The sequence below is a fragment of the Myotis lucifugus genome, unplaced genomic scaffold (assembly GCF_000147115.1).
Source record: "Myotis lucifugus unplaced genomic scaffold, Myoluc2.0 scaffold_26, whole genome shotgun sequence".
Classification (NCBI taxonomy): Eukaryota; Metazoa; Chordata; class Mammalia; order Chiroptera; family Vespertilionidae; genus Myotis; species Myotis lucifugus.
The window spans coordinates 729,879-754,837 of record NW_005871074.1 but is presented as its reverse complement, the minus strand read 5'-3'; the positions used below and the strand labels follow the sequence as shown (position 1 = coordinate 754,837).

Here is a 24,959-nt window from a genome sequence, read left to right as displayed (position 1 = left end):
AAGATATATTTATTGATTTCAGAGAGGAGGGGAGAAGGAGAGATAGAAACATTAATATTGAGAGATAATCATTGATTGCCTGCCTCTTGCATGCCCCATGCTGGGGATCGAGGCCACAACCTGGACATGTACCCTGACCGGAATCGAACTGTGACCTCCTGGTTCATTGGTCAATGCTCAACCACTGAACCATGGCTGTAAGGATATTTTTTGTTTAAATCTTTAGACAGCAACTATCAGAATTTATCTATCACAAAATTAAGGTCAGATGATAAATAAAACCCATGGAATTCCTATGAGTACATGTGTATAGAGACAAATAAATGCCCATTTGTGTTGGTGTGTGCTCACACATGTGCACTTCAGGCACACGTTACAAATGTAGATTCAAGACCATTAACTTGCACTGCCACCTGATACATATTTGAACTATATAGGTAAACTCTGCACTTCTACCCAGACACCATTTAATGGCATTTAATAGTTTATTACAAGGAAGTGTAACCTAACACTTCAGAAACTATTGAGAAGATGCTTTTGGGAAATGGCCCATTCTTTAGACAATATTTTCTGCAGAACTAATGAACATTCTCAATCAGCATAACTGAGGGGCAGCGGGTGGTCCTCAAGGCAGTCATTTCTGAGCATAGTTTTTATATCAACATTCAATATTAAAAGATGTTTGGAAAATCTTAGCTGGGAAAGTGGGGGCCGAAATGGTCAAGTCCATTTAACCAAGAGAAGCCCCAAATGGGTAATATGTATTTATCCTCATCCTAAAGGGATGTGGATTTTTAAAAGGTTGAAAAATAGTGCGTTAGAGAATGGTTCTAGGGCAGTGATGGCGAACCTATGTCACCTCTGACACGCGAACTCATTTTTTTGATTTTTCTTTGTTAAATGACATTTAAATATATAAAATAAATATCAAAAATATGTCTTTGTTTTACTATGGTTGCAAATATCAAAAAATTTCTATATGTGACACGGCACCAGAGTTAAGTTAGGGTTTTTCAAAACGCTGACACACCGAGCTCAAAAGGTTCGCTATCACTGTTCTAGGGCCTTAAGCCTCCTTAAGTCACTGCCTTGTTTGGTGAAAATTTGACCAAGAAAAGTACTTTGAAAGCTCGTGTTAATGTCTCATGGCACAAACAGTGAGCAAAACCCAACGGTGCCTTTACTCCGTAGTTTGATTCCCCCACTGACTGTTTTTTACAATGACCTAAAATTTAAAAAAAATTGTTATGAATTTAGCTTTTATTCAAAATTAAATAAGCAAAAGCAATTTTTTCCGAAATTTTTACAAATTACTTACATAAAAGAAAGTTAATAGGGACAGTCCTAAGTTTGCAACAAATAATTACAAAAGTGTCTAGGGCAGCATGAGTATAAACCACGTCACAGCATGGTGCTCTAATTGTCAGATGAGTAAGGCATAACTAACATTTGCACCGAGACCAGAATTAGAAAACAAAACAGACTGTAAAAGCTTAGTTCTACATTAAGCTCCTTCTCTTCCCTCAGGTCCTTAATGGGTTTGAACTATGTCATTGTTTTACACAAACACATCATGTCAAACTATAAATTACATAGATGGGCAGTTAATGAGAAAAGCCCCCTAAAAGGTACAAACTAACTGGTACTGAATTGAGTTCTCCATTTGCCTTTATGTACAATTAAATGTAAACCATATTTTCACAGTTTTGAGTGTTTTGTGAATAGATGCACAGTACCATGTCAGGTTTGCAATTGTTCCTGAAAACTGGCTCTAGGTTCTGCACCCCTGTCGGCCACCGGGGTGCACGTATTTACATAAATAGGAAAGTATCATAGTCAATGGTCAAGACAGTTCAGCAAGAGCAGGATTTCCAGCAGAGCGATACGCGATACCACAGTTTACACACCTGTGCAAACAGAAGCATTCAGACAGAAAAATCGGAGGCAAATGCAATTCGCAAAAACTCGTATCGCTACTGTTGTAAACTTAGGCAGTAAATGACCCTCGGCAAGCTCTGCTCTCTATGGCTTTTTTTTTTCTTTTAAAATCTTAAAGCCAGAGAAAATGCACACATACTACCCACACGCTCGCGCACACACACTCCACACACATACAAAGTTCTCATTTCATTTTAGAATACGGTACATAGTGCAACTTCATCACAATGTAGAGGTTTAACACACATTTGCTGTGTGTTTTCCTGTGCAAGTTCGTAGTGGTCTAAATCCTAGTTGAGGGTATTCATTTGCAGAACCACATGATTCTGGAGGTTGAGGAAATAAAAAAAAAAAAACACAAGAGTTTCCATACATTTTTCAAACCAGCACTGGAGGTGCAAAGGCAGCAGACAACCTGGCCATCAACAGAGCCAGGTTAGGGTAACTTTAAAGGAAGATCCAAGCAGTTAGTTACTTAGATTGGTCTCTAGAAAAATAGGTCAGGATATGCTGTATCTTTGTCAACCGTTCCTTCAAAGACTTCATTGACAAAACTGACAGCTGGTATCGGGGATCCACAGGGAGAACTGCAAGAAGCCACCAACACCAGGCAGGTCCATTAGGAGTCGCCTAAAAAAATAAGCAACATTTATAGGATTAATTAAACAAGTGTCCATGTGATAACAGTAACAAACCACCAACAAGCTAGTCTGACTGAGCATTTCTCCCTATCAAGTCCCATCTCAAATTCTTTAAACAATCATGCAAGGAAGGCTATTACTATACCCATAAAAAATGGGAAAACTGGAGCTCCGAAGTGCAATATAACTTGTCCAAGCTCTCTCAGCTCACACGTGGCAGAGCCAACATCCAAACCCAGACCTGATTCCACAGCCCACACTCTTTCCTCTGCAGGAACTGCTTCGAGCAGGGTTTCCTCAAGCTCAGGTGACTGGCACTGGGGGCCAGATAATTGTTTGTTATGAGAACCGTCCTGGGCACCATGGCCTGCTGAGCAGCACCCCTGCCTCTGTCAGCAGCACCTCCCTAGTTGTGACATAAAGTTGTCTCCAGATATTCCCAAATGTCCCACGGGGGCAAAACTGTCCCTACTTGAGAAATGCTTTCTTAACATGCATATTTAAAACTTTTTAAAAAATATGTTTTTATTGATTTCGGAGAGGAAGGAAGAGAGAGAGATTGAAACATCAATGATGGGAGAGAATCATTGATCGGCCGCCTCTTGCACGCCCCCTACTGGGGATGGAGCCCGCAACTCAGGCCTGTGCCCTTGACCAGAATTGAACCCGGGACCCTTCAGCCCACAGGCCAACACTCTATCCACTGAGCCAAACCGCTAGGGCTAAAACACTTTTTTTAAAGTTAGTTGGTATTCTGAAATATCTTCAAAGAATTGTGGACTCCTGGGAAAGCTAGAATCCCCCTGATGTTATAAGGGCTGACTACTGGCTATTGAAAAAACAGGAACTTATACAAAAGAATTGTTAAGCCACCTTTACTACAATTGAACTGCTTCTTATTGGACCTAAAAGTTCAGAATGACAAAAGGAGCTATATCAGTGTTGGTCTCAATGCACTCTTAGACTCAAACTAGATTTCTATATGTATGTATTGTCTGTGCTCTACTCAGCACCACGACCACCTCCTTCTGCATATCAGAGACATCAGAAAACTACATTCCCCAGAACCCCTTTCCCCATATGGTTCCAGGTTAGACTGGCCAATGAGAGGCACTCCTGTGTGAGATGTGTAAGTTGGAAAAGAGGAAGCCACTACCCTCTGGAGATTGTTGCCAAGTGTGGGCAGATGTGAGATTTACAGAAGCTTCCAGAGAACCCCTGAAAACCACCTGCTCTGCGGCTACAGCTGACACTGAGCAACACCGGGGCAGGCCCAGGTCTGTGGAGGCAGATTCTCTGAGCACTGACGATGTCCCCGATCTTCTCCAAGCTGGGCGTTAGATCTACATCCTAAAGAAACCCTTCATTCCAGGAGCAGACTGAGGGGCTCTTCTTTTCCTCACTGAATCCTGCCTCATACAGACTAACAGACGGCAGAGGCGGAGGATAGGATAATAATGGGGGAGGGTGGTAAAGGCCACGGGAAAGCAATGCTGAATTTTTCTACAAGTTGGGTTTGTTAACACTTAAAGTTTATTAATTTTGTGCTTATCAAAAGCTTTTCTATTAAATTTAATCAGATTTAGGTGGACAGGATAAAACAAACATGCTAGACACAGAGTAAGTGCTCAATTACAAGATGGTCTAATGCTGAAATTTCGAGTTCAGGTGAAGGACTCAGCTGGGATTCAGACAGACTTGCACTGACTTCTGAGCACTGACCTGAGAGGCAGTCTGCATCACAGCGGGATCTGTTCTCTCTCCATCTTCGTATTTATTTATAGTCATTCCTTTATGAAATCTATCACCTTCTGACCACAAACATTTTCTTCTATGCAATTCAAAACGCTTGTGCCTAAAAGTCAGTGCTTTGATGCATCTAAGCTCAGACTTCCCAGGCTGGGGACCCTCCTTTCTTGCCTCTCACAGTGCCTACTGCACAGATCGCTTGCCCAGAATGCCTGCTACACATTAATTAGATTAAGCTTAAAAGCAAACCCTAAGTACCTGAGCTAGACCATAAGGACAGCAGTTTCCAAGGAGAGTAGCATTAAACATGAAGAGACAGAAATGAATTTAATTGCCAGGCTGAAAGTTGGGAATAAAAGGTGGTGAGAAAAAAATTTTCAAAGTACAGAAAATGATACACTACATCTCTTAACTGTCCCAGAACGACGGCTGACTGGCTCGAGGTGCAGTTGTCACAATTTACCCGATGGTACCACGTCCCATTTTGGATGTCTTATTTCTCCTTCTGAAAAGGGCCCCTCAGTTAAGGGTTCGACCTTTCCTGCCCTCACTCCTACGGGCATTGCAGCGACACCTACACACCCCCTCCCACTTCAAATGCAGCGGGTACCACTGTGCTAGGGAATACAGGCACGATTCCAAAGACGAGGACAAAGGAGATGCGATGTAAACAGGACAACAGCAGCAAAACCTTAAAAATCTACTCACTTGGGTTTATTTTAAAAAGTGAGACTTTTGTAAACAACATCAAAGCCATCTTACCTGAAGGTTTTCCTCCCTCCTGGGCATTGAGCCAAAGTGCTGAAGAATTTGGCTTCGAAATCTGTCTCTTAAATTCTGAAACCAGCTGCAGGCTTGAGAGTAGACCAAATTATGAAGCTGCCTGAGACTCTCTAACTCATCTTCATTCTCCACCTAGAAATACAACAGTTAGTAAGACCTCTGTGTCTAATATCACCAACCCCACAGACATGGGAAAAAAATCAAAAAATAGGGACTCCCTATTTCAGTGCTGGATCATGAGTATTATTCTTATACAATACGTATCAAATATTTCTGCCTCACATAATATAGTACTATAGGACCCTCCTAACAGCCCCCAATCAGGAGGAGGGGTAAGACTGTGAGGGAGTTCTTTGTCTTTATGGATCAGTGGTTTTTGAAAACAGTGGAATGAAAAGAGCAGGAGTTCAGCTACTACAATAAAAGGAAAGACAGGGAAGGGGACTAAGGTGCAGACGACAGGATAGAAAGCGGAACAGGATTTTCCACCACAGAACGGGGTCAAAAAACAAACAAAAAATTTTAGAAAATCACTTAGCATATAAAAAGGTAGAGAATAATTTAAGCAGTGATGGACAACTCCTGCTGTAAAGGCCCAAGGCTGTGGCCACCTCCATCATCCCTCCGGACACCCTGCAGACTGCTGGATCATGGCAGCACCAATTAAATGCTCAGCCTTGCAGCCTGCGATCGAGTGGTCTCATGAATGCAGGTGGAAGATGGAGCATTAACTCACCCACCTCACACTGACTGCCTTAATGCACACTTCTCTCCCACTCACTGCCTGTCAGGGAGCGCTCTAGACCATACACATGAACACATCTCAGCAAATACCAGGCTTGACTCAGCCTTTCACACTCAAGGATGACTCAAGAGAAAAATAACAAAAGAAATCTAAAAACATTCTGAGCTATAAAAGGTGAGTCTACAGCACAAAAGAGACAAAAAAACAAACATGCTTTTTATTTTTTAGAGATCCAAAATGAAACACAAAACAAGTTTAAAAGGCATCTACTTTTGCACAACAATGAGAACACATTTAATGCCACTAAACTGTACACTTAAAAAAGGTCAACATTCAACCCTGATAAGTGCCTGCCTTGCCAATACACACACACACACACACACACACACACACACACATATTCTGGGTGCTGTGCTGGCTGCTGAGCCTGGAGAAACAAAGAGTATCTAGGTCTGGTCTCCCAGGTTCTCTGGGAACTCACAATGATTAAGAACAAGATAAGAAAAAGGTAAGTCAAAACTAATTTGCATAAGTATTGGTGAGGGTCTCTGAGAGGAAGAACTGTTTTATCTGCCCGGATGCCTGTACCATGCCCAAGACAGAGTACACCAACGTGTGCTGGAAAACAACACTGTGTAATACCTTAACATCTTCCAGATATTCAATGTCTGCAGTGCAATATCCATCTTTCATTCCTCTTTTTAAAACCTTAAACCGCTTTCCTCCAACAGTATCCACCACAGACCTTCCATCAGGTAAGAAATGTACATTTCTAATTTGTAACATACAACCATAATCTGCAAAACTAAAAGAAAAATTCTAATTAACATCAAAGTTTAAGCAACAAGCACGCACGTTCTCAACAATATTCAAGGAAAAGTTCCAAGGTAAATAAAAATATTTAAAAGAACACAAAAAGCATACCCATTCTGCTTGTCACTGACACACATCCCAAACTGTTTCGTTCCAGTTTGTATACTTCTTCGAATCATCAATCTATATCTTGGCTCAAATACATGAAGAGGGCAAGGCACAGTGGGGTAGGCTATAGTGCAAACAAATATTGGGACATTCTTGGTCAAGCTGAAGAAGAGAAAAGTGTCATTATTATATGTCAGAATTTATAACCAAAATGAGTAAAACTTGCAACAGTAATAAATTCATATAAAAAAAAAAAAAGAAAGCAGACCCAAATAAGGTAACTTTTATTCTTGGCAAGAACAACAATCAGTACACTCACATGGATACGTCAGCACTAAAACAATGTTTGTGATCCTCTTATGCACACAAGTCAAGCAAGTCAACCTGCATTCGAGCTGCCATGTTATCATATAGAGCTAAGTTTCTTTATGAATCAAAAAGTAATGGACGAGAATTCTATTCTATATTTAAAATCTGTCTAAAATATCTGTAACATGACAGAGTTAATATCTTTTCTCCGTAAAACACTCTTAGTCACTCTTAGATAACAGTAAGAAAAAAAGAATTCCCAGAAAAGACAAAATGCAAATCATTAAAAATTCTTAGGCATTAAAAATATTTTCAAACTATCAAAATAGGTAATTCAAAAACATTTTTCCAGGTAATTAAAAAGATACATTTCCATTGCCAGATTTGCAGAAAATGAGAGGATGCAGGCAGCGCCCAGCTCTGACAGGGCTGGGGAAGCTGGCAGTGCAGGGGGCAGACTGGAACAGGACAGCCACGCTGAAGGAGCATGTGGCAATCAATACACATCAAAAGCTTTTTTAAATGTCCACATCCTTTGAACCAACAGGCTCACTTTTCCCCACAAGTACTGAGCATGTTCAGTGTAGCACTCTGTACAGCAGCCACAACTTAGAAGCAAAAAGAATAAAATAAATCATGACATAGCCATCACATGGTATACATTTAAATGCCTATATTAATGAGAAAGAGGTTATGGAATTATATGAATAAAATGACCCCATCTATGTTTAAAATGTATTTATATATATTAAAACATAAAAGGATATATGCCAAAATGCCAAAGGAAGCTCCCTTTGGGTTGCCCATTATGGCTTTTTTCCCCCTACTCATATTTTCTAATTTCTCTTCAAAAAGATCATAAGTTACAAAAATTAATATTTAATAAAAACATGTTTAATGTACAAGTGCTAGTTACTCTACTTTTAAAACTGTGTTTTACCATCATTGTACACTCTCCTTATGAACCTGAGAACTTGGAAAAAACCCAACAGACCCATTAATTAGCAAAACTTGTAAGTCCAGAGGAGGACCCGTTCCTCAAGGACAACAGCCTCGTCAGTGAGCAGCAGGTGCCCTCAAGCTTCCCTCCGTCACCTCAGCTCCCCTCCCGTTACTACTGCTGGTCATTCACCGATTGCACTGCTCTGCGGAGGGTCTGGTGTGGCACCGTTTTAAGATTTTAAAGTATATCTGCAGCTTTCTTATAGGCAGCTTCTTGCAGTGCTGATCAAAAAGCTTCATAATCTGCACTTCAGAATATTTTCTACCACAGAACCACACAATAAAATATCAGTTCCACGAGAAGACAAATCATACCAATTTCCATAAAGAAAAGATCGGAAGTCTCTTATTGACGGCCACGGGCCCAATGAAGACATTTGGAGGGCACATACTAAAAAAGAAGAGTCCATGCCCTAACTGGTTTGGCTCAGTGAATAGAATGTTGGCCTGTGGACTGAAGGGTCCCAGGTTTGATTCCAGTCAAGGACACAAGCCTGAGTTGCGGGCTTGATCCCCATTAGGGCATGTGTAGGAGGCAGCAGATCAATGACTCTCTCATCATTGATGTTTCTATCTCTCTCTTCCGCTCCCCTCCTCTCTGAAATCAATAAATATATATAATATATTTTTAAAGAGACAGAATTTTTAAAAAAGAAAATGAAAGGAAAAGAGTTAAGAAATTAAAAACCTATGAAAGAAATGTAGAGACTCCAAAGACTGGTCAAAGAGGGAAAGACGTAGGTGAAGAAAAGTACAAGAAATAAAGGTTAAGAGCAACAAGACTAGGACCAGCCTCCCAGCCCCAGTCGGCCATGAAGTCCTCAATAATGGTCTCTCCCACCAGATCCCAAAGCTACCCCCAGGGCTTTCACTTTCCTGTTACTGACTCGATTCTGCCTCAAGTCAATATTTTCATTAATTGAGAATCTGGCCCCTAAGTCACCTCCCTACCCTTTTCCAATTTCAGGACTCAACGCCCCACCTTCCAAACCTCCAATTGGCTAAACCCCCTGCCAATCCTGGCCATTTGTCTCCTGCCTTCCTCCTACACTGCCTTGATACCTGAGGGTTGCTGTTTCCAGCAACCACTGTTACTAGCTCCACCTCTCCACTCCAGATTCCACTGCCTGATGTCACTGTAGGAAAACCCTCCCCCACCTAAAATGCTGCTTAAATGAATCAATAATTCCCAGTAGAACATCTGGAAGTTACCAAATGAACTTTTAAAAAATTCTGTTTAGGACAGGGGAAGCGGACCAATATTTGTTTGAAATATGCCTTTGACTATATGGGTTGAAATAAAGGCGGGATCCAGCTTGCCACGAGAAGGCTTCTCCTATTTTCAAGGGTGGTAGTTTGTAATTTGATTGTGTTTTTATGAGAAGAAACTTACTGTGAGAGTTCAGCAGTTTCTTCATCATATATTTTTTTTCTCTCAGACAGCTCATCAGGCAGATACTTCACTATTAATTCTTCCAACAGCTGTGTGACACAGTACCTCCTATCTGCTAGATACTAAAAGACAATATTATTTTACATTCCAATTCTTTTTTCCTACAGTATAAAACAGGCAAAACAATTTAGCTGATACAGTCAAGTCCTTATTACATATTTATACAGTCTATCTGAATTTACCGAATTAGTGAGGGGAACCTTACAATGGATGATGCTAAACAGGCCACCTGTCTGAGGCTTCGCTCAAGAGCATAAAGCTGCATGGTGGCAGCTTGAGCCACACCCTATGTAAGGACCATGTCTTGCTCTGATTACAGATCCTTTAGCAGCTGTCAGCCCTGCCCCTGCATCTCCCACACAGAGGGCCAATCTCCATCTGGCAGCTCATGGGTACCTGAAACTAGCATTTTGACTGAAAAACAAAAATAAGATAAGGAATAAAGAAAATGGTGCATTTGCCTTATTTTTTAAAAAGCAAAAACTACACATACACCCTTCTTTGTTCCCTATTTCAGTAGCAGAGTTTACAGCAAATTTTTTCTTTCAGATTCTCCTTTCCCTGTCACCTTACTATACTCAGACCCTCGTCAAGAGGTTGCTTTTCCCAGATGACCCCCTGTATGTATAAAGGGGACATTTTATCACTGCCTTCAGACTCTGAGAAACCGCTCCTCATGCATTTGATGTCATTGTTCCAACTGCTAGAAGCTATCTCTTGCCTGTGAAAAGCCCATCTATCTTTTACCATCTGGCTCCAATTTTACCTTTTTTATAAAGTCTTTCTAATTATTTTTCTGTCTCCCAAGAACCATATAAAAGGCAGTTACCACACCCTACACTATATAACATGGACAGGAATACATCACGTCTCTGTAACTGAACTTAACACTGCACAGGGGAAGGGACCAGGTCAGAGTGTACGCACAGAACTTTGCGCAAAGCAAATGCCCAGTACAAATCTAATCTAATAAAAGACAGACATGCAAATTGACTGTACCTCTGCTACACCTTAAGCCACACCCCCAGCCATCAGAGCAACTATATGCAAATTAACCCAACCAAGATGGCAGCCGGCAGCCACGGAGCTGGAGCGAGCAGGAGGCTTGGTTGCTCCAGTGATGGAGGAAGCCAGCTTCTCGCCGGCAAGGCCGGCTCTGAGCTCCACTGAAGGCAACAAAGTTTCAATTAAAGGTAAATAAATCTCAGAATAAAAAGAAAAAGAAAAAAAGGAGAGGCTGGGAGCTTCCGTCGCCTGAGGGCTTGGCCAGCCTGAAAACGGCCCTCAGCCCCTCACCCAGACTGGCCAGGCAACCTAAAGGGGGTGTGACCAGCCTGAAAACAGCCATCAGCCCCTCACCCAGGCTGGCCAAACCTCCATGGGGTGAGGGACCCCACTGGGGGAGGTGGGGGCTTGACCAGCCTGCAAACAGCCATCAGCCCCTCACCCAGGCTGGCCAGGCACCCCAGCGGGACCCCCACCCTGATCCAGGACACCCTTCAGGGCAAACCAGCCAGCCCCCATCCATGCACCAGGCCTCTATCCTATATAATAAAAGGGTAATATTCAAAGTGACCCTAACAGCAGAACAACTGGGAATGACTGGTCACTATGACACACACTGACCACCAGGGGGCAGACGCTCAATGCAGGAGCTGCCCCCTGGTGGTCAGTGCACTCCCACAGGGGGACCTCTGCTCAGCCATAAGCCAGGCTGACGGCTGCCAGTACAGTGGTGGTGGTGGGAGCCTCTCCCGCCTCCTCAACAGCGCTGAGGATGTCTGACTGCAGCTTAGGCCTGCTCCCCACTGGCAAGTGGACATCCCCCGAGGGCTGCTGGGCTGCCAGAGGGATGTCTGATTGCCAGCTTAGGCCCAATCCCCGGGGAGCGGGCCTAAGCCAGCAGGTGGTCATCCCCCGAGGGGTCCCAGACTGCGAGTGGGCACAGGCCTAGCTGAGGGACCGCCCCCCTCCGAGTGTACAAATTTTTGTGCACCGGCCTCTAGTTTATTTAATAAAAGTAATGAGAAAAAACTCTTAGGAGACCACGAGGAGGTAAGAAAAAGAGAGGTCATCCTTTAATCTGTAGATCCAGCATAAATAAAGGTTTTGTCGTTATCCAATAAAAAATAGAGTAGTGCCCGGCTGGCGTGGCTCAGTGCTTGAATGTCAACCTATGAATCAGGAAGTCACAGTTCGATTTCTGGTCAGGGCACATGCCCAGTTGTGGGCTCAATCCCTAGTATGGGGTGTGCAGAAGGCAGCCGATCAATGATTCTCTCTCATCATTGATGTTTCTCTCTCTCCCTCTCCCTTTCTCTCTGAAATCATTAATAAATACATATATACATACACACTAGAGGCCTTATGCACGAAGATTCGTGCAAGAATGGGCCTTCCTTTCCCTGGCTGCCGGCACCGCCTTCGCTCCAGCCAGAGCTGCCTTTCTGCCTTCGCTCAGGCCCGGAGTGGCTGGGGCAGTGTGGAACGCCTGTGTCGTCACTATGGAGACGATGGACGCATCCTGCCCTGCCCCCGGTCGCTCAGTGCCTGTGTATGCAAATTAACCTGCCATCTTTGTTGGGTTAATTTGCATACTCACTCCTGATTGGCTGGTGGGCATCACAGAGGTATGGTCAATTTGCATCTTTCTCTTTTATTAGTGTAGATATATATATATTTTAATAGAGTAGTAAATATGAGAATTTAGAAGAGGGGTAGTAGTGGTTTTCAAATCTTAGCATGAATCAGGGCTTGTTAAAATGCAGACTGCTGCGCCCCACCAGAGTTTCTGATTTAGTGGCTCTGGAGTGGGGTCTAGGTGATCGGATGCTGCTGGTCAGGGGAACACACTTTGAGAACCACTGAAGAGTGGTACTCTTGAGCAGATAATGTAGATACAGATAACTGATGAGTTTACTGTAAAATTAATCAAATTATAGGCATTAATAAAGGCAATGTTATTACCATCTTTCTATAAAATTAATAAAGATGTTTTAAAATTTAATACTCATGTATTAAATTTGGGAAAATATGGCCTCTCTTACATGCCTGATAGGAATCTAAATTTGTACATTTCTAGGGACCTACACAATTTGGCACTTGGTTTTAAGAGTCTTTTAAAAATAAGATGTTTAAGCTAATAATTTACCCTAAGGAAAGAGTAAAGACATAACACATGATACATAAAAAAAGAAAAAACAAAGCCATTTACAAATCCAACAATAGGGAAATGTCAAGGCATTATATTATTATACTGCTATAAAATGTATTCAAATGAAAAAATGAGCAAAATAAAATCACAAGTAGGAAAGACGCAAAACTATGGAGCATATCAATTTAATTCTTTAAAATATATACTTAGCTTATGCAAATTATGTTACACAAGGTATTTTCAAAGTCAGGACACAAAATAAAGTTATTTTTAAATAGTATGCTAGTTATATTTTTAAATATGCTTATTTTCTTTCAAACGCCATTTTTTTAGGGTGAGGTATCTAAATTTAAAGCTACATACCTAATTATTAATCTAAAATAAAGCATAATAAATATATTAGAGCCCTGGCCAATGTGGCTCAGTTGGTAGGAGCATTGTCCCATACACGGAGAGGTGGCAGGTTCAATTCCCAGTCAGGGCACATACTTAGGTTGCAGGTTCAATCCCAGGTCGGGGCACATGCAGGAGGCAACCAATCGATGTTTCTTTCTTTCTCTCTCTCTCTCTCTCTCTCTCTCTCTCTCTCTCTCTCCCCCCCCCCTTTCTTGCTCTAAAATCAATAAAAATATAAAATAAAAATATATTACAGAGTACTAAAAACTCTGGGAAATATAAATATGCTTATATTTAGAGTACTTCACCTGAAAACAGTATTTAGTTGAACATGCAATTAACAAATTCTTTAAGAATAAGTTTATCTTGTTTCTTGACTTTGTGAACGTTCTGTACGTGGTTTTGTTTTTTACATATCAGCTTGTTCTATAAGACACATATCAAACATAATGCACATATAATATTATGATACCTACACAGGGCTATATTTTGTATATAGGAAATAGCTATGTATGTTCAATAGCAAAATGTTTTATCACTTTCTTATTCATATCTGGAAGACACTTTTTCTTTAAACAACCCTGCCGACCACCAGAGACGGGATCGCTCTCCCCTGATCAATGCTACCAGCACAGCTGGAGTGCAGAATTCCAAGGCTTTGGCCTCACTGAGGGGGTCTCCAGCTGCCTTGCACGACTGAGCGGGTGTTGTCCTCCCACCTGGGATCTGCTGCTTTCCTCACACAGGCTACTGGCGCTGACCACTGACTCTACAAGAAGCGCTGGGGAAGCTGTGCCTCCCCTCCTTCCCAGCCTCCTCCTTCTAGAGCTGTCCTGTCCAACATGGTGGCCACCAGTCACATGTGCCTGCTTAAATGCACATGGGTTAAAAATACAATTCCTCCGTCACATCAACCACATTTCAAGTGCTTAATATTCACATGTGGCTGGTAGCGACATGTTGGATAGCACAGAAATAGAGCATCTCCATCAATGCACAAAGTCTACTGAACAGAGCTGTTCCAGACGTTAATGGGACTGAAGAAGGCCAGAAATCCAGCCTTGTATTGGGGGTTTCCTCAAGATTGTCATCAGTAATATTGAACCAATTCCTGACCTGGTACTTGACCATATACCCTCTTTGCTAAAAACATTAAGTACCGGGGGCTTGGTCTCCAGGACCTCTCTGCTTTCCCTGCCCTCTCTAACCTCGCCTTCTCCAACACTAACATGTGGTCCTGAGGCATCATCCTTTGCAGTCACTCAGCATATATAATGTAATTCGTTCTGAACATCATAGTCACTGTTTCTATGACTGATCAGAAATAAAACCATGTTGCCAAACTTGAGACCAATAAACAGATAAAATGTTTACCTCTTTTAAGCTTTCTTTGCAAAGGGGACAATATGGTGTATGATCTAAACAACGCTCAAGACAATTCTTACAGAATGAGTGTCCACAAGGGGTTGTTACTGGCTCGAAAAACAACCTGAAATCAACCAAAATGCATGAAGTACATATTAGTTTTCACATTAAACTGTTTATTAGAAAAAATGGACAAACTATTAATAGAACCATAACACTAATCCCTATTTAGAGGAGGAAGGAGGGTCTGATGGGTAGAAGAGGAGGAAGGGGGCAGTGGTTAATGCAATTACACAAAATGTTCCTGAAGAACTGTTTAAACGTTCTCTACCAACAGAGGTGCCCTGCCAAGCACCCAGAGCTGCACTGACAATACAACCACTCGCCCGTGGCGCTGACCACCTGAAATGTGGCCAGGCCACACTGAGATGCGTAGCAAATGTAAAATACACACCAGATTTCCAAGACTTATGTAAAATATGTCATTCATAATCACTAAACAGCCTTCCTATAGATTATTTTCTTATCTCTTTGAAATTATTTTCTTAATAAGCTTATAAAAGGCATACTCTATAAAATTCATTAAAAGGAATAATCCAATAAATATTACAGTTAAACCCTAAAGAAATATTAGGCTTAATACCAAAGACAATACTCAGATAATATGGGAAAACTAATTTTACTTACAGTATGATTATTTCCTGAAACACATCTGAATTTCCTAGAAGTATTATTAGATATATAGGTACTTCAGAAACTGTCTGGTCTAATCCCCCCACCTCATAAAGAAAGAAACCTAGGCTCCGATTAGAGACTTGCTTGGGAATACAGCCAGTTACCACCAGCCTCGTGGGGCCAGTTCCAGGTCTCCTGACTCTTCAGGCCCTGTTCCTTTGACGCCACACAACTCATGTAAGTGGAAAATGTTCTTTCCAAACCACCAGTCTTTTAGAATTCTAAGCATTCCACATAATGAAAATCCTTATCTAATGGTTCTTTAACGAGCCAGACACATACAATACAGAATTAGAATCCTTACCCAAATATAAAATCATGGATATTTCTAAGTTCTAACAATAATACGTACAACCTTTATAGAACTTCACAATTTTCCAGGTACTTTTTATATTTAAGTCATTTGATTCTTATAACACTGTGAGAGAGGCTATGCAAACACTGACCCCACTTTCTAAATAAGGAAACCAGAGGTTCATATATTAAAGTTATTTGTCCAAAGTATGAAAGGTCCAGCAAGGAGTAAAATTAGCACATTTAGTTCACTTACATTATCTATTATTACAGAGTAGGTTATCTTTATCTACCCTGTATTTTATTTATGTTAAAATAAAATATTCATCTTGTAAAATAATTTTACATACCTCATGCAGAGAGAACACTCAAAATCTGAGACGTCTATTAATTCCTCTGGGATGTCACCATAAGTTAATGAAAACGTACACACCTCATTGGGCGTTTCTATTTAAACAAAGAAACGACAGGGTTATTTTGGTGGGAAAGTTTAAAGGTTATTCTAAATAAATAAATGTTTTTTATGAGTGCAGTGAAATGTTTACCTCCTTGCTTTTTAAGCTTATTTCTTCCATCTTCATTGACAATCACATCCTGTTCTAAGAGAGACAGCTTTCTTTTCAGGAGAGCACCTTTTTCTTCAACAGAGAGCAAAGGTTCTGAGGACACGCGTTTTAAGCAATCCTCTCTGGTGGGCATTTCTGTGGAATTGATAGCCTGTGCTGACTGAGCACGGTTTAAGCTTCCTTTGACAGGTTCTGCCGGGGTCTCAGGTATTTCTTCATTCTACAAAAATACAGTAACAAGAGTATCTGTATTTCTTCACTATCCTTACTGCTGTCACCAAGAATCAAACGGAAATGAAATTTCAATAATTTATAATGTCCACTTAACTGTTCATTTAACAGCACCAACTTATTAAAATATGTTTTTCTTTACTGACTTCAGAGAGAGGAAGAGGGAGAGAGAGAGATGGAAAACATCAATGATGAGAGAGAAATCATTGGTCAGCTGCCTTCTGCATACCCCCTACTGGAAATTGAGCCCATGACCCAGGCATGTGCCCTGACTGGGAATCAAACCATGACTCCTGCCTGGTTCATGGGTCAATGTTCCACCACTGAGCCACACCCTGGCCAGGCCAATAGCACCAACTTTTAATTCTAAAACCCTGACAAGCAAATTATTTTTGGCACTACTTATATAACCCTAGACATCCAGCTAACCTGTATTATAATGAGGCGTAAGCAGTTATGCTAATACTAGTGGTCTGGTGCACGGATTTGTGTACATTGAAAGGAAATTAATTAGAAGAAATATTTTAATATTGCTATTCGCCCTTTCTCTATAATAAAAGTGTCAACCAAATTCATGATCAACAATGACAGATTGAAACACACGCGTGCGATTGGTGCCAGCAAGAGCTTTATATGTATCAGACATTCACAAGTCAATGTTTATTTTTTTTAAATATATTTTATTGCTTTTTTACAGAGAGGAAGGGAGAGAGAGAGTTAGAAACATCGATGAGAGAGAAACATCGATCAGCTCCCTCCTGCACATCTCCTACTGGGGATGTGCCCGCAACCCAGGTACATGCCCCTAACTGGAATCGAACCTGGGACCTTTCAGTCCGCAGGCCGATGCTCTATCCACTGAGCCAAACCGGCTTCGGCCAATGTTTATTTTTAAGTTGCCAGTGCACGTCCTATGTACCGGACGGTCGGCTGGTCGGCTGGTTGGATGTATGTATGGTTGTGCACTTAGCCTTTTATATATATAGATAATTGTTCCTACTCTGAGGAAACTAAAATAAATACAATGTTCCCCATTTTCCAAGAGACTAAAACATTTCTAACATTCAGGTGACCAAAATTGTGATTAATGAACAAGTCTTTTCACATTAAAGTTTTTAGTGTGAAATAAACGTTTATAGACAAAAAATGTACTAAGACAACATTAAGTAGCTTAAAAGTACCTAAACAGATTCTAGTACTGAAAGGAGGGAAGTGCAGATCTTAACTTGTAAAGAAGCGGATACACTAAACCCATGGTGATCTTTTCTCCTCTTTACCTGCTCCGGGCTGAGCTCACTGGCAGAGGGAAACTCTTCCATTACTGACGGAAAACCAAAAGGTTTGTTCTTAGTACATGGCAATGAACTCCAGGAAGAATCCTTCAGGCCTTCTTTTAAGTTTTCAGGTGATAATAAATCAAATAAAATCTGTAAGAGAAATATTAAAAAGTAATAAAAATATAAAATATTTGGTTAAGGATAATTTAATATAAAGTTACCTAATATTTAAGAATTTTGAGAAAATTTGTAGCGGACATAATTTTTTAATGAGCAGCAGAAGAATAGATTAAGTAATAAGCAGAACTGCCAAATATTTTTAAAAGTCTTGCAAAACCAAAGTGTGCCTCAATGGGGAAAGAATCATCTCAAAGAAATGGCTCAAAAGGAAGACATGGGTGTGGTTCAACTGGATACCTGAAGGCTGACTTTTTAATGTAAGGACTGTAAAAAGAGGAGCTCTTATTACCTCTGAAGATCAGCAAATCCTGTCCTGTCAAAAAGTTCACAGTTCACCCCTGATGTATAGAGTGTTTATGTGAACTACAGAACTCTAAAATTCCATCTATTTACATGAATTTACCTTCTTGCTGAACTAACCTGCTTGGGCAGTCACCATGCCAGCTTTTGGCTGGGAGCACTGAACAGCAGCTGCCCCGTAACAGCTGGGAGTTACAGCTGCAGGATGAAAATACCCGGGCACTTCTATCAGGAATACATGCAAAACTCTCAAAGAAGCAGAGGAGGTCAAGACAGGGGAAGAACCAGGCTCAAGGAAATGAGAGGGATTCAAATTTTTTTGTTTGTCAAATAAGCTGTATCTATATGTTCAGTAGAGCATTTCTTAAAGTCTAAATTTAGAGGTTTGATTATTTTTAGCTGTACTAGCTCTCAAATACACAAAAATCAGAATTTTTTATGATCATTACAATGTAAATAAGAGGAAATATATACAATGTAAATAAAAGTGTGCATATCTGGTAGGTGCTCAAGCAATACTCCATTTAATAAACATTTAAAAATCTGTATATCTCACATTTCCCTTGATTTAAAAACATGTAGTAAACACACAACTACTCTAGAACCCAGCCACTCCACTTCTAGTTGGTTACCAACGAGATGTAAAATATATGTCCACAAAATGACTGGTACAAGAATGTTCATAGCAGTGACTGGAAATAACCCAAATGAAAACCACTATTAACTGTGAACACCACAAATTGTGGTATGTTCATACAATGGAATACCTGGTGAACAATAAAAACTGTTAAATTACTGGATGTATTTCAAAAATACTATGTTGGAGGGAAAAAAGTCAGACACAAAAGAGTACTACGATTCCGTGTATATGAAGTTCTAGAACAGGCAAAACTACTCTTATGGTGATAGAAATCTGAACAGTCGTTGCCTCTGGGAATCTACTGGAAATAAGACAAAGTAATTTTCAAGGGTGATGAAGATATCTAGATTTTGATTGGGGTGCATTTACATGAGTTTATAACTTCTCAAAATTCATGGAACTATAAAATCCATGCATTTCAATATATGTAAATTATACCACAATTTTACAAGAAGCTTATTGGGGAAAAACAAATATTTCAAAGCATCTGTTATTTTGCATTCACCTGACCTTTAACCAACAAAGAAATATTTACAGATATATAAGGATATCTAATAGCGTGGAAAATACAAATGATAAGCCCTTACTGCAATCTCACCAGGAGGAAAGGCTAACAAATATAGACTTGTCAGAAAACACACAACAGTAAACATAGGACTCTGCCGAGGTGCTTCTTAAACTATGTCCCAGTTGCAGAGACTCTAACTCCAAAGGTGTGTGGTGGGGCCCAGGAATCTTTGTTTACCATGCACCCAAGATTCTGACAAAAAGCCATTCTCTAAGAAACACAGCTAAGGGATTAAATAACGTAGCATGTTTTGAGGACATTGAGGAAAGAATCATGACTAGGCATTGAAATTGTATTAAGGTTGATTTCCCCCCCAAATTTTCAATGACTCTAGTCTTTCCAAATGCTCTGTGAATAAGTCCGACAACAGCTGAATGCCACTGTCATGCTAGTATAGGGAAACCTCTGAGTTTTGAAGAAGCCTCTTTAACTTGGTTTAACCCAATGTTTCCTAAAATCATTTCATCAGAGAACCCCTTCCCTTTTTCTTTTAATTAACACCTACTAACACAGTACAGAACAAACTTTCAAAGTGGAATATGGACTGCCGAGAAAAATCAGGAAAACAATTTGACTAGGGCAATACTACTGGCACCCGTGGAAAGTAAGCAAAGTTTAGACCTGAAATGAAAGGCAAAAGGCAGGCCAATAAAAATTCCTGAGCAGAAACATCATGACAACAATGTTTAATTAAGGATAACTCGTCTGGCTCGGATTAAACAGACTATTAGGGAACATCTAAATTTAACTAAGTAAAACGAATGCATTTAAATATCTGTGAATGAAATATTCTGATTTCAGTAAGAACCCAATTCACTACGTATATGAACCTGAAAACCACCTGTCCAACTGCTACTAAATTTGACTTACAGATTCCTTATGTTCTTATCCCAGTTTTCTAATTAGGGTTTTTCAAAAGAACTGTGCCTTAGCCCTGCCTTAAACTATTAAAGTTGGTGAACCAATTACCTTTTCCACTTCCAGCTTTGCAGGTGCAAAGTCTTCATCAAGGGCTAAGCACTGCAGGAATAGTTGTAAGGCGTCACCTAAAAAGCCAGCATCATGGAGGACTTTTCCTTTCCTGAAGTAGACCTTCAATAAAGCACATACGCACAACTTTTATTTGATGAGTTGTGTTGTTTTTTAAAAATCAACATCAAGTAAAGGTGTGCTCGGAAATGCTCATTTTGAACTCTGAATGAGTCTGAGGAGCTCAGAGCATTTAGAGGTACAGTCACACTGCCCTGGAGAGGCAGTTACAGAGGAACTGAGGCTGAGAAAATGACTTCAAATCACATTTCTAATTGTATCACTCCAGTGCTAAGTCCAAGGGTTCTTACTTTTTTTTAAACAGTTTTAAAGTTGTCCATACAGATCATTTTCCCTCTTATTCTTAATATATACGTGCCTTGTACTAACCCATCATGCCAGCATGGGATTCTGCTTAATTTTTGTTATTAATTTATAATTTTTGGAGCATCCTTACTATACTGTCTTCTAAGGCACAGTTTTGAATGGAGGAAAAAGTCACAAGAGTAACTTCTAGCTTAAAGAACATATGTGGGAGATGGACTGATGTGCCTTGGCAACTTGATAAAAAAGATAACCAGTAAACGGATTGTATACATGCACAAATCTTTTTAAAAAATGGCAAGGCCAGCTCCGTGGCCCCCTAATCATCTGGTTCCCATCATAATGCCCCAATCCATTCTCCAGCCTCGAGGGCCTCTTCTCTTTCCATTAATAAACCCCAGGCACCAATGGCCAGTTTGTATCCATCTTCACAATATGGCCAGTTGTCTCTCTTTGAGGAAATTCTGTATACTCGAGTCTCTTTTCTTCTGTGTCTTGAATTCAGTTGTTCTTTAGCTAGGAAACAGATTTCTTACAATTTAAAAAACTATCAGATGATAGTTATCCCAAGTATTGATCTTAGATTTTGAGAACTTTCTATATTTTTACTTAGAGTCAACCACACCATCCTGTTAAAACTTATAACCATAACTGAATGCATGTTCCTTACAGTTGAGATTTTAAAATGTATGTAAAACAGTCATTTTACCTCGGGCCAACTTGGCAGCTGAAAGAGCACTGCATTCAGGTCCTCTATGGCTGCTTTGAACTCTCCGAGACCAGCATAGGATTCAGCGCGGTAGATTTTTAGAGTCAAGTTGCTGGGCTCTGAAATAAATATTTTATAAAGGTTGATTGCTTTTAAAAGATGGTTGTACAATCCACAAAATGCATCATACTAGATTTAATAACTGCTCTAGTGATGCCAGTCGATAGCCACCAAACCAAAGGTTGTGAGCCCAGCACAGTACAGGTGCAACCTACTCACATGTTGAATTTTATCTAGAAGTTTGATGAAATCACTGTAAGTAGACTATTTGAGTGGAGGAAATTACGGTTCTTAAGAACACTGGAAATATTTTCATAATATGAATAATCACCTCTAAGAAAAGCAATGTGTTGTGTGTGTTTTTTTAAATAGGGCATTCTATACAGATTTAAAAGACGTCTTGGATGTTTAGAAGATTTGCCTTTTTATGGTAAATTGTAATTATTTTATACCCTAGTTTCTAAATCCTTATTTATAAACAACTGTATGTGTCAATATTGCACATGTAATTTCCATAGTAACAAAGAGTGACCAAGGCTCTATCTCATGAGGTATATAACAGTCCCTATTTGGGAGAAAATGGGTGATGATTAAGAGATCAAAATTTTAATCCCTGCCTTAGCAAGAATGGTATTGAGCCATCCCAAAATAGATTTAATTTAAAATATTCCTGAGTGAAAAAAAACCTTTTTTTTAAAATTTCACTGTCCTTTATGTCTCTATAGGAGAAACCAAATTAGTATCCAATGGCAATCAGAATTTCAGACACTTAGCTGGTTCACCCAATACAATAATCAATGACTACTGGTATATAGATTATGACAGAAGTCTAGCCCAGCCAGCGTGGCTCAGTGGTTGAGTGTCATCCTATGAGCCAGGAAGGGGTTTGATTCCCAGTCAGGGCACATGCCAGGGTTGCGGGCTCGATCCCCAGTGTGGGACATGCAGGAGGCAGCGATCAATGATTCTCTCATCATTGATGTTTCTCTCACTCTCCCTTCCTCTCTGAAGACAATAAAAACATTTTTGAAAATATATTTTTACCAGTATTGACTTCAGAGAGAAAGGGAGAGAGAAAGAGAAGCATCAATGAGAGAGAATCACTGATCAGCTGCCTCCTACATGCCCCTTACTGGGGATGGAACCTGCAACCCAGGCATGTGGCCTTGACTGGAATCGAACCCGGAACTCTTCAGTCTGCAGGCGGACGCTCTACTCACTGAGCCAAACCAGCTAGGGCAAAACATATTTTTTAAATAAACTACCAGAAAACTCCTCATAGCTCCATGGTTTACTCATTTATTATAGAAAACTCTCGACTGAACAATTAGGCCTTTTCAATTGCTGGTGCTCGAGAAGTGGAATGATACTGTTCCCTCACATATATACCAATGAAAAACTTTAAAGAACAAAACTTATATTTCATGAAAATATTTCTTACTTCCTAAATAAAAGACATCTAGGGCATCTTGTCTTTTTTTTTTTCTTACAGCAATGTAATTGGAAATCACTATCTGAACAAAAGCACACAAAAGGATCGCTCACTGTGATTAACCAAGGATGAAAAGTTCTAGCACAAAGCTAGCCCCCGTAAGTGTTCAAAAGATTGTACTTTATCCCTGTCTTTGAGGAGCTTATTATCAAATTAGAAAAATGGACTTTACTGTGAAACAGCGTCATGTAATCCTGATTTGACAAGCCCGGCTGGAGTTCAGAAAGTGGAGAGCAGCGTGCGCCAGAACAGTCCCAGAGTGGGGAGTAAATACACCAGCATCAAACCCCTGAGCTGGAAGAAAGACTGCGCCAGGACGTGCGCTTTCCGCCCACAGCTGGGGTGCTTCCAACGGCATCCTTGAGGCCCGCCTCCGCTCAGCACCAGAGAGGGACTTTACTGTGGCAACAAGCAGCCCGTTCCACTCCTGGATCCCTTACTAGGATTTTTTAAAAATGTCCTTTTTTTTTTCTTGTACAGCGAGTCCCCATCGCCTCATACTTCATGCACATTCAGAAGTAGTGAATATCACACCCGTTCGTCAATGCCTTCACTGCTCAGTTGTCACCAGGACAGCACTGGAGGAAGTGACTGAGAAGATCCATCTTTGAGAAAATCCAGTCAACCTATCAAATTGCTCCACTCTGACCAAAGCAAAAAGACTGTCCCCTCTTCCTTCAACACAAAACACTCAGACTATGAGACTAAGAGATGACAAGAGGGCCAGATATTACAGCTCTTGCTCCCCAATTCTACATAGGTAATGTTTTATTGAGAACTTCAAATATTAGATGATTATATTGGGTGAATCTATTAGGGAGAAAAGTATCAGCTGAGTTCAAATTCAATAATTTTTGAGATCAGGGCCACCTCTTCTTAATTCTAAAAAAAGAGCCAAATGCACTTACTGAGGCCCCTGACCAGCTGAAGCATATAATACATACTAATACTTAGCCCAGGGCACACTATAGCACCAGCAAGTGTTCTATTATGACTGCGTTCCTTCACCGTATGTGCATAGCATTAATTTTAAAATCTATTTTTGTGCTTTCTCCATCATTTCCTGACTTTGTATCCTCAAGTCCTGGCTTTCCTAAATGCTTACAAAAATAGGAGAAATTCATTAGAATCGGCCCACAATTCATGCTCTCATTTTCTCTTCTCCTGACCTAGACCCAGTAATATTGTTAATCGTTAGGCAAATAAAAAAATTGAACTGAAATTCTGCTATACACCTGAGGAAACTAGTCTTAGGCTGCTCAAGGCATTCGTGGGCTGAGGACAGAGCTCTCCTGTCATGATTCCCTATCTTTTTCCAATCGGAGGAATATGTGTGGTTACTAATATGTCGTTTCCTTAGCTCATTTTCAAGAAACAAACTTTTTTTCCAAAGTATGTTATTGTTTACTTATAAAATTTGAAAAATATAGAAAATTAAGAATTAAAAATACTTATCCCACCACAAAGAAATAACCAGTATTGGCATAGATTGAACCTGTACTTTTTCTGTGTTTATAGATTACATTTTATGTAGTTTTATAAAATATACCACATATACTGTTTAAAGCTTGCTTTTTTGTCAATGTAATTAAGTCAACATGATTTTAATGGTTGCAAAGTAGTCTACACAATCTTAAAAATTCCCTGCTCTTCAATTTTTTACTTCCAATTTTTGCTAATATAAAAAGTAGTAGCATAAACACCTATCTATATGCCTTTTTATATATCTGCTTATTTCCTTAGTTGTTTTTATAAAGCTGAATGACTATGTAGAAAAGTTATGTAGCTATACAGAATTTTCAATATATTCTAGCCCTTTTATAAAAACTTTACTTAGGTTACACTTCCACAAACTGTGTTTTTTGTTTCCTAGAAAAATACAAATGAAAAACAGCATTATTTTAACATGCATTTCTTTCTTCAGTGAGTTTGACCTTTAAAACTACATATTTACACACCCTTAGACTGCATGTGTAAGTGTAAAAATTCCTTGTTCATATCCTTTTTCTCATTCTTTGTCTCATTTTTTCTTTGACTTATTGAGCTATTTCACAAAGTTTAATGGCAAACCCAAATACCAAACTTCTTTGCTTCTTTT

General features: G+C 40.0%; 1 protein-coding gene across 2 annotated transcripts; it reads right to left on the bottom strand.

The window, feature by feature from the left end:
- Positions 1–1,242: 1,242 nt before the first annotated feature.
- Positions 1,243–23,064, bottom strand: LONRF1 (LON peptidase N-terminal domain and ring finger 1). Of its 2 annotated transcripts, XM_023751832.1 has the most exons (12): positions 23,034–23,064; positions 21,310–21,428; positions 20,217–20,339; positions 17,560–17,709; positions 16,031–16,271; positions 15,836–15,932; positions 14,466–14,580; positions 9,482–9,603; positions 6,781–6,939; positions 6,499–6,661; positions 5,091–5,243; positions 1,243–2,568 (listed from the first exon to the last, which is right to left on the bottom strand). In XM_023751832.1, the coding sequence occupies exons 1-12, from the start codon at positions 23,047–23,049 to the stop codon at positions 2,410–2,412; spliced, it is 1,617 nt and encodes a 538-aa protein (XP_023607600.1). In that variant the 5' UTR covers positions 23,050–23,064; the 3' UTR covers positions 1,243–2,409. The 2 variants fall into 2 exon arrangements, with proteins under 2 accessions (XP_023607600.1, XP_014309079.2); XM_014453593.2 differs by lacking the exon at positions 20,217–20,339.
- Positions 23,065–24,959: the final 1,895 nt, after the last annotated feature.